The sequence below is a fragment of the Pygoscelis adeliae genome, unplaced genomic scaffold (genome assembly GCF_000699105.1).
Source record: "Pygoscelis adeliae isolate BGI_AS28 unplaced genomic scaffold, ASM69910v1 Scaffold513, whole genome shotgun sequence".
Lineage (NCBI taxonomy): Eukaryota > Metazoa > Chordata > Aves > Sphenisciformes > Spheniscidae > Pygoscelis > Pygoscelis adeliae.
In genome coordinates, this window is record NW_008824591.1 from 1,080,620 (window position 1) to 1,090,735 (window position 10,116).

General features: G+C 50.5%; 1 protein-coding gene across 1 annotated transcript in view; it reads right to left on the minus strand.

Annotated features, from left to right (window-relative positions):
- Window positions 1-658: 658 nt before the first annotated feature.
- The window catches only part of ZCCHC17 (zinc finger, CCHC domain containing 17), a 16,031-nt gene continuing 6,573 nt past the window's right edge, over window positions 659-10,116 (minus strand). Inside the window, exon 7 of the mRNA XM_009322231.1 lies at window positions 659-1,496. Coding sequence (XP_009320506.1) covers window positions 1,317-1,496 — 180 coding nt within the window. The 3' untranslated portion in view covers window positions 659-1,316. The remainder of the gene's footprint in view (window positions 1,497-10,116) is intronic.

The following is a 10,116-nucleotide window of genomic DNA, read 5'->3' on the forward strand; positions in this document are numbered from 1 at the left end:
GCGGGCACTGGCCAAAGCTCAGCTGATGGTGCACGCCCAGCAGCAGCCGAGCCAGGAATCAAGGTCACGAGCACTTCATGTCTGGGTTTGGGAAGGGAACCGGCCCAAAAGGGGGCACTGGGCTGTGGGGAACTGGGGCGAGAAGCACTGGAAAGGGCAAAGCACAGGGAGAAGGGGCAGGCTGCCTTCAGCAACCCAGAGTCCTTCCCCTGCTACGCCAACGGGCAATCGCCAGCCCCACTCTCGCTTCCCCAGAGAGCGAGGCGCCAGGAGTGACTCAGCTCCCCCCGTTCGGCACATCTGCCCCGGCAGGGACAAGCCGCCCCCAGCAGACTTCCTCCGTGGTCACCGCAGCCTGGAGCAACCCCAGACCCGGCGCGGGACAGCCCAGCCCTCCGCCATCCCTTCCCCCCTGACGTTCAGCTCCGGTTACAAGATTTATGCTCCAGTTGCTCGTTACCAGAAGGCACCAGGCTTCTCAGAGGGGTCACCTCATCGCACACCCCCTTCCCACCCCAGGGAACCTCTGAAAGCAGCCAGGACTTTCAAAAAACCCTTTAACGCAGGTCACGTCCCCTCCCACAACAGCTAGCCCTATTTTTTCACTGCCCAAGATGAAGCGTGGAGCATATAAAAGAAAAGACCCAGTACGAAGTACAAACGGAGATTGGAGAGATTTATTTTCCATCACCTACCAAGGCGGCAAACACACCACAGTTAATGTTTATTTTAAATATCTCCACTCCCCCATTTGCTTCTTCCTCTTCCACTCCCAATGTTTGCAGACAAAATGAGCGAGGCTGGGGGAGGGTTTGCGGACCAGAGGCAAGCAGCTCTGCACCATTACGGGCTGGGAGGACGTAGCGCCATCGCAGGGCCCAGCAACGACCAGCCCTGTCCCCGAGCGCAGCGCAGGGACGAGCAGGGACGAGCGTGACTCCACCTTTTACAGGCAACTGGATGGGGGCTGATGTCATGCAGGCTGGGTGCAGCTGGCCGCACTGTCCAGGGGAGCCACCGAGCACTGGCAGCTTACCCAGCGAAACGTGAGGCTACAGGATGGGAGAGGTGCCGACGAAGGGGTGCAATTAGCCAGTTTTGGCAGGAGCGCCTACTGGTGGGAGAACATGGTAGCCCGCGCCTAGGAGGACAACTTGTATCAAAGTCAACACCTTTAACACCACATGCCAAGCGTTACTTTTAGGAGAAGGAAACTCCTTGTCCCTGGAGCAAGGGGCGCGCCGATTCAGTTCTGCTCGCTCCTCGTGGTGTGCACCAGGGACTCACAATGCCGGTACCCCTGCCTGCCTGCTCGCTCAATCCCGGGGCTTCTTCTTATGCTTCTTTTTCTTCTTCTTCTTCTGAGCCTTGCTGGGCTTCCCCGAATGCCTGGTCCTCTTGCTGGCCAGCTGAGCCCCATCGCTGTCCGAGTCCGAGCTGTCCGAGTCCGACTCAGAGGACTGCTTATTCTTGTGCTTCTTCTTCTTCTTCTTCTCCTAGCAAATGAAGGAAAATAAATAAAAAGCCTTGCACATGGGAAAATTGTGACTTGGGCTCACCAGGGTAGCGAGACACTTTCTGTAATGAGTGCCTTACAAGCTGTGACAGGGGCAAGCCTGCTCCGACACGGAAGGCACACACAGCCTCTGCCCCAGCGAGTCAGGATTTAACCACCGCTGTCGGTCCAGAGCCGCACCGGGCAGGGTTCGGCAGCTATCAGAGCAGAGGGGCACAAAAACGTAAATCCAAGCCTGAAAACTCAGTCAAATCACAAGAAGAGAGTCCTTGCCATGCCTCCGCGGTCAGAGCTTACTCCATTATTTAAGGCTATTCTTTATTAATAGAGGTTGGCAGGATGAAGCCTTTTTGCCAGCGAAAGGGGTTTCTAACATAGCCAGCTGGATGCGCCATCCCTGCTTCCCCACACCATCATCAGCCCACAGACTGCCAGGAAATGAGCGCCGATGCGCTGGAGCACTAATGACGGCACACCCTTCTCCCTGCAGGAAAGCCCCAGCCCAAGAAATGCCAGCCAGAGTTTCTTGCAGCTGCCTCTCGAGGGCAGCCGGGATGAGGAAAGCGCCCCTTTTGCAAGCAGCAACTCTTTGCACAATCTCAGAACAGATTGCACACCCTCCTGCTCTCGCAGCTTCCCTCCCTCTCCCCCCGCACACAGGCAGAGTCCAGGGGCAGCACTGAGCCCCCCGGGCCGTGTTTCTGTGAAGCCCTGAAGCAACAGCTTACACAGAGCTCAAGACCCATCATTTGGATGCAGAATAAGAACAGCTGGTGCTGGCATAAAGCTCATAAGGAACTTTGAGAGGATCTAAACCCTCAATCTGAGGCATCTGACAGTAACTACCAAGCAGAGATTACTCCGAGATCAGTACCGCGGTACACTTTCCCCTTGAATCGCATTGGGCAGAGCGTCCCAAAGCAGATAAAGGCTATTCAGTGCTGCAGTACAGCAATTTGTGTATATTTAATGAGAAAGCAGTACTGGGGGAGAGATCTGATCTGCCTGTGCTGGCAGCACGCACAGCCCAGCTGCTAGCCCCGCTCTGCCCGTTGCTTCACCCCCTTCCAGCAAGGAGCAGGAAGAGAAGCGCTGACCACAGCTCTCGGGAGCCGGCCGTGCCCTCCGAGCACCAGGGCAGCCTAACGGCTCGGTAAATCACCGCCCTCCGACCGGAGCGGGCCAGCGTTGGAGGCAGGCTGGGCAGCCAGCACCAACCCGAGCGGTCCCGGTGCCAGGAACAAAAGTGGCTCAGAAGGCGTCAGCCGGCGCGGTCGGCTTTTGTGCACAAATAAACGAACATCCAAATCTGACCCCAGCACAACTCACCTTTCTAATCCACTGAATACCCGCAAAACCATTGCGTAGACCAACTCTCGGAACAAGACAGAAGATATTTTTTCAGGTATATTTTAGGAAGATGCTTTGAAAAGAAATGACTGTCCTGCAAAAATCAGGTATTTTCACTTATGCCCCTTGGTTCTGGGAAGTAAAGGAAAGCAGCATGCAGGTGAGAGGGCCCATAAAAAAGTAATTTTAATATTTTTCACGATTAATATAAAGCACTTCAAGATTGCTAAGATCAGTAAGGGTTCCAGCTTTCCACCCAAGCCCAGCAACACCGGCCTCCAAGGAGGATCCACTGATCTCATCCATGGTCACATCAACATCAAAGAGGGACCGTCCTGTGAAAACGGTGACTGTGAATTTTCGTTCTCTTCAAGGACGTAAAGAGGACATCAGGAAAGAAGCAAAAGAGGGTTCCATGAAGCAGAGATGGGCCAGCAAGGCAACCCAAGCCCATGGGATTGCCTGCAATAGGCTTAGACAGCACCAGTGAGGAATGCAACCCAGCAAGCAAAGCTTGCTGCTTTGACTAAGCCATATAGCAGCATTTTTGCTTAAAGCGAGCTGCACCTTCCCAAGTGATCCATGTGCGCTCACTGGAACTGGTGCACCTGTAAGACCGGGCACAATCTTCCCCAAACTTGCTGCAATCCAGCATCCTCTTCTCTTCCACAATTTAACTATGCAGCCAGGTGCCAGCGATACACGTACTGCTGCTAGCTGCACAGATGAGGTTCTATCCCCTAGTCAGAGCCCAGCTCCTTTCCCCCTGCACATACTTTACCTTTACTGGATGCATCTCCTGTAGACTGGTGTCACCCCGGGTTTGTACAAACACGCCCCGCAGTTGAGATAGCACAGCAGCATTGCAGCTGGGGTCAGAGTGAGCTCTTGAAGCAGAGCGTGAGCAAGGAGCCATGGCCATGGCACTGCCTCCCATGCTGACCACCACCTCTGGAGGGCCAAGCTCTCTGTTAGCAGCAGTAGTGAGTCTCCTGAGCCTGCGCCAACGGGTGGAAGGAGCCCAGGGCATTCACTTCAAGGCATCACTAGACCAGGAAAAGGAGTCTTGGTAAGCCAGACAAGAAGCCAGGCTTCCCCCCACTGTCTACTTTAAAGAGGCTGAATGATGGTTTGTTCAGAGTGTGGCTGTGCACAGGCCTTGGGGAGCAGCACAATGGGAGATGGACAGCGGTCAAATGACAGTCCCAAACATAACACAAACGTGTTTTACATTCCACTACGGAAGGGAGCGTAATGGGAGAAGCCTGGAGCCCCCAAGCCAACAGCTCCACTTATTTTCTTTGCCAAGAGCGTCCCCAACGACCTCAAGGCCACCCTTGGGCTTGCAGAGAGTTTTACTGGGAGAGGTTTGCTGTAAGTCACCCCTGTCTTGGCAGGGCCATTAGTGCTTCATGAGGAAGCAGAAGGCAGCAGCAAGCCCAAGGGCACGGTTATGCCAGTCGCAGGACGACAGGCAGGACGAGTCCTCGGGGAGGCCGCCCTCCTTGGCCAGCTGCTGCAGACATCCACAGCCACCCTAGGAGCTAAGCCAAGGGAGAGAAAATGAGCGCATGATTAGATGAAGGGAACAGCGGCAATCAGCCGCAGATACACAAGATACCTGTACAAAATCAGAATGACTGGTGTGGGCAAGTATTTCCACCTGCTCCAACACAACCAGGCGCAGCGCAGGGCTGGCCATGGGGACTAAAGTTCTGAACCCAGCGCTGACACTGGTTTTGTGGGTCCGGCGTGAGATACTCGGGTGCCTGCAGGTGCTGCCTTAGGCCTGCTATGCACCCACAACCACCCAGGGGAAAAGAACAACCCTGGCTGGAAATGGATTGGAAAGCATCCCCATAAAGAAAACTGGCTTCACAGAAGGAAGCCCGAGACACAACAGAATGTGCGTATTCACCCAGAGAACTCCAAGCTAAGAAACCAGCACTCAACTGTTTGAAACAAGAGCCAGAAGCAGCTGATAAGCACAGCATGAAAAATGAGGCAAAGAGGGGGGGAAAAAAAAATCCCCTGCAGTAACCAACTTTTACATCCCGACTGCATTATCTGCTGTAGGCTTGGAGGTGCTCAGGTAGCTCACCAAGGCAGGTGAGCACGTTAAAGCCAAGCCCGTGCTGTATTTAGGTATGCATTAATAGCGAGGGCACAGCGTTGCTCGTAGCCCTCCAGTGCCACCCACAATCTTCCCTTGAAGGGCAAACTGTCTTAAAATTGCTCAGGGATAAAGAAGTGTCCCAGTGCAGAAAGCACAGAGAAAGCTGGGTTCCCCACTCCTCCCCACAAGACACTTCTTCCATTAGCTTCAGCCACTTCCAGACAAGTGCAGTTTCCATATGAAAATTAATATACTGGCTTACAGGAAGACAAGCCGAGTCTGTCTACATTTCATTTAAAACCAACATATTCTCCCGTAAGAGTGGGGACACAGAAGGCCCAGCTAAAGACATCAATTTATCACGGACTGTGTGTCATAGCACCAGATACAGGCTATCAATTAGGGACAACAAAGGAAGGGAGCTAGCAGCTCATTTAATGTGAAACAGAACAACTCTCTTAGGGAGGTTGAAGTGCAAAGACCGCATGGCTTGGAGCTGAACATCAAGCAAAGAGTCCTCTGGGACTCCAGGGAAGAAGGCAGAGGATTGAGCTCACTCCACACCTAGCAGACCCTTGGCAGGTATCAGTTTTTTGTAGCTCCACAATAGCACTATGGATCACCGATCTCACCCAAAATTTGACAGTCTACATTTTATTGTGGGATAATACCAGACTCGCTACAAAGTCCCCTACCCACAGACGAAGGGCAGAAGCAAATTGTAACAGTCTTTAGAAGAGGATGGTAAAGAGTTAAATCTTCTAGAGAAAGGGATGCAGCACGGAGAATTTTCTCAAGCTTTTCCAGCCCGTGCAGATGGTGAGAAAGTTTGACAAGACCTTAACAACTAACAGAGATTCATTCCAGAGCTTGGGAAACTTTCTCACCATGTGAAGGCTGAAGACAGGACAGGATGTCACACCAGTCCCTTCAGGATTCAGGGGAAATAAAAGTACACACGTGGACATTGTGCTAGCTAAAAAAAAAAAACCCAAACCTCAGACTCTCCTTTTTGGGGGCTTCTAACAGCCAAACTGCTCACACCAACACACAAAAAGTACTTTCAGTGCAGTACTGCAAGCACCACAGCGTAAGCACATGCTGGACTGCAAATACTGCAGGAAGGAAGCCAGCGACAGAAGAGCTTAACGTTTTCTGTAGCAGGAGGCAGTGCTGCTGTGAAATCATTCCGCACAAGCAGCATCCTTCTATTAGACCACAGATTTCTTTAAACTCCAGCATCCCGGTACTGGGAGACAAGCACTCCGCTGGTTACCAGTCAACTCACCGTTGTGCGAGCGGTGCACAACGGTGCAGTAAACCATTTTCTCTAGTTTACTTATCCAGAGGGCAGTGCCAAAGCAAAGGCCAGATTTCTGCCTCCAGCAACAGCAGCAAAGCCCTGCCGCACCCCAAGCTTCAAACTGGTTTCCAGAACCGAAGGCTGCTGATGGCTGAAGCTCAGCTCAGCTCTCGGGCACACCCAGGCACTCCCCCAGAACTGAGAACACTGCATTTGTGTCAACACTTTGAGTGGATTTTGCCCAAGCAGACTCTCAGTGTAAAGATGCGGAGGGCCAACAAGTATGAAGACCTGCACGTTACAACTCCTCACACATCCTGTCCAATTGATGTAATGTTTACAATTCTACCAAAACAGAACAAACTTACTTCAAAACCTCTCATCTACAAAGCCCGTGCTGGGAGCTGGCATGCAGAAGAGCAATAGGCTGGGCTACGGCCTGATAGTGCCGGTTCTCCTACTGCTCTAGTTATTTTCAAAAAGCTGGCACTAAGAGGGGACCACATTAGCACACCAGGCTCTCTCCTGTCCTTCGTAAGGAAAGCTGCTTGGGGCTCCGCTTTAAGAACGTTACAACAGTTCATTCCTTCTAAAGGTATTTGGTTTTGAGATAAGAGGGGAGTGTCCAGAACTCTCCAAGAAATTTAAATATTTTTCAGAGCCTTTTGTGGAGTTATGGTCTCATTCAGAGACTATGTCTGTCCTTGTGAAAAATTAGAATGGATTTCCAGATATGTCTTTCTGCATCTCCAGAGAGGTGCCAGTATTCCTTCTAGGGTTTTTTAATTCTTAAAAAGAAAAAAAAAGAAAAAAGAAAAAAGCTAAATTCCACCACCCAATTTAATTCCAAACAAGATTAATTACGTAAATCTAAAGGTATTACTGCATCCCTTGTCTAAGGACCAGTCAGAATTAGTACGATGAGAAGAATCCAGTCTATGGTCATTAAATAAATACAGCAAAGTTCAGAAAAGCACGGATCAGGACAGTAAGAGAATAGCATAGTGTGTGAAGAGCTGTGCCCTAAGCTAATGCCATTTAAGAACTAGTAAAACAAGTACCAGCTACAAGTGAGGATGGACTAAGGCTTGATGAACTACAGGTCACTGAACAAATAACAATTACGAAGGTGTGGGTTTTACATGAAGAGACAACATCTGCAAGCAGATTGCCTGGAAATCTTTTACAGGGTGGGAGAAAGAGCAGCAAACCCTGCCAAAAAGCCATCATAGGTCACATTTACTATGTAATTCCAATGACCTTCGCAAAACTACCCCAGGGATAAGTTAATCAATGTATCTGAGCAGATGATAGGATGCTTTTGAAGAATTCAAATTAAAGGGGTTACTCCTAGTGTGGAAACAGCAGCTCTTTTCTTGACAGACAGACAGGAGAGAAGAATCAGAAGGGTTCGTTTCTTCTCAGCACGCCTCCCTCCCACGCAAGCTTAGCACAGACATGCTGCCGTGTTCCCATAGGAGCTCCTTCACCCTGTGACCCAAAGAGTAAAAGCGAAAGGGACGCAGCCACATGCCTGTGCAGCTGTCAGCGACTCCTCGGATGATCTCCGGTACTTCTGCACAGCGCTGCGACAGCACCATCTCCGCTTCTCCCTCAAATCGCTTATTTTCTCAGGGATTACGGGAGGCAGGACAGTGGTCTTGTGCAGAATACTAACAAGGTGATCTGTCACTAGAAAGACTTGTGCCCTCAGTCACACCAGAAGCCTCCAGCTGTCTCTTACTCCTGTAAATGCTGTGGGCTCAGGCAGGAGGAAAGTCAGGAAATGAGGAACCATTGGGAAGGCAAGTTGAGAAAAGCGAGTGAGGACCCCGGCATATCTCTGTAAGGAGAGGAGTCTCTGGGGAGAGTTGAAGAGCACCCAGGGACTGCAAGGAAACACCAGAGCAAGGAAACAGAAAATGTTAATACCATTGCTATGACACTAAACGGATGCTTGGTAGATAGCAGTGTCTTATCTACTCCTTTAAAAATATAAGCTCTAAATTTATGTTACAACCATCAGATGGGATGGGGTCAGCAAGGCAACCGTTACTAGGTAGATTGAGCTATTTCTACTTTGTGTAAATCCTCCTGGGGCTCCGGGCAAGCAGGGAAGCGCATGGTGGCTCCCAGACAAGATCACAGCAGGCACTCGAGACAACAAGGGAGCTATTCATTTTGAGGATCCCACATCCTGCCTCCAAGAAGCTCAAAGTTTTCTTTTCCAGCACTGGAAAACATCTGAAAACTTTTGATCTCCTCCTTGAGAAGGGAGAAGGATCAAAGGAACAAGCTAGATTTAAAGTAAGGCGGTTAATCCACAGACCCCCCAAAAATTAGTAACAAATTCAGGACAGTGACCCACGTACCCTGCAGTCTCAGCAGGGCAAGACTCCACAGGGAGTCCCCACCCCGGTGGACGGGCACTGATATGGTAACAAGCTATTTGCACACCTCTTAGTGTAATTTTTCCCCACAGCATTTAGATAACCGTTACGCAAGCCTGCACCAGACAAACCATCATCGCTGCTAGAGGGAAGAGAACCCAAGGCAGGGGAAGCCGTCCCTGCTGAGGTATTACCAACAGCCTGCTCTCACACCGCTCCATGGCAAGAGAAGCCCAACGCCTGGAGTCCAGAAAGGTCAGAGTCGCAGTTAGCTTGGGATCCGAGAGACAACTCGGTTCAATCGCGTGCTTCCAAGATGAGAATAGAAAGAAGACTCTGTATTTTCTATCGCAGCATAACGACACTCCAGAGACAAGTCCAAGACATTCTTGAATAAGAGCCTACGTAGTGGGAAAGCAAAACACACCTTGGGATGGAACCAGGCAACAGGATCTACAGTCAAGAGAGATCCTGTTCCTGCTACTGAATCAGCTATCCAGAGCACTACTGAGCAAACAAGAACTGCAAATTTGGCATCGAATTAACTCTTAACTTCATTTTGTACTGACTGTAGGGCAGAAATAGGTATGCCACAGGGCAGGGGCTGACACAGAGAACGTCGCGACACACCTGGCTCTTCTACACTGGTGCAGTCACCACCTACAATCCCACAAACAGCCCCAGCTACTCCTCTCTCTAATAAGCGTGTACCAAAGTGCCAGAAACCACAATACCAGAGAAAAACGTGACTGGAAGCGAGACTTCAGCTACCAGCGTCAGTCACTCTGGACTGGTCTGAGTGTCGCCATCAAAACAGACTCCTCCGTCCCCGTTGCCAGCATCTGCAGTCTCTCCTACTAGCACCAGTACTGGTTTAACTCCACAGCGAGCCTGGGAGAACTAAGCCCTCAGAAGTTAGTTCTCCCCACGCAGTTGCTAACACCGTCCTTATCCCTCTCCTGTAAAAACAAAATTCACCACCTTTTCTGCCTGTTGCCCCTCTCCAGGGATACAGACAGGCCACAGAGCCAGAAAGAGAAAAAAAAAGAAAGAAAAAAAGGGCTTTGGAAGGGTAATTGAAAGTGGGACTCCAGTTGTGAAGGGGCTGATTAAGCAGTTTATTTACTATAGTCTAGAATTGGAATACTCATTGCTGTATAAACAGACTGACCACCAAAAGCTCCTGTTTTGGATTCAGGTCTCCCCTGCGTCTTATACCTGCATGCTCTGAAGCCAGAGTTCAAACACTGGACATAAAAGGTCTCTTACCTCTTGACATTTTCACAGAGACAAAAAATGGCTTTAGAGCCTGGAAATGGAGTACACTCCCTGTGCAAATACAACCAGCGATTTTCCCCTGGCACGTGCAGATAAGCCTAGTTCACATCGCACTGGCTGGGTCAGGATACCCGCTGTAGCAAGGCAGCGGGGCCTTTAGGTC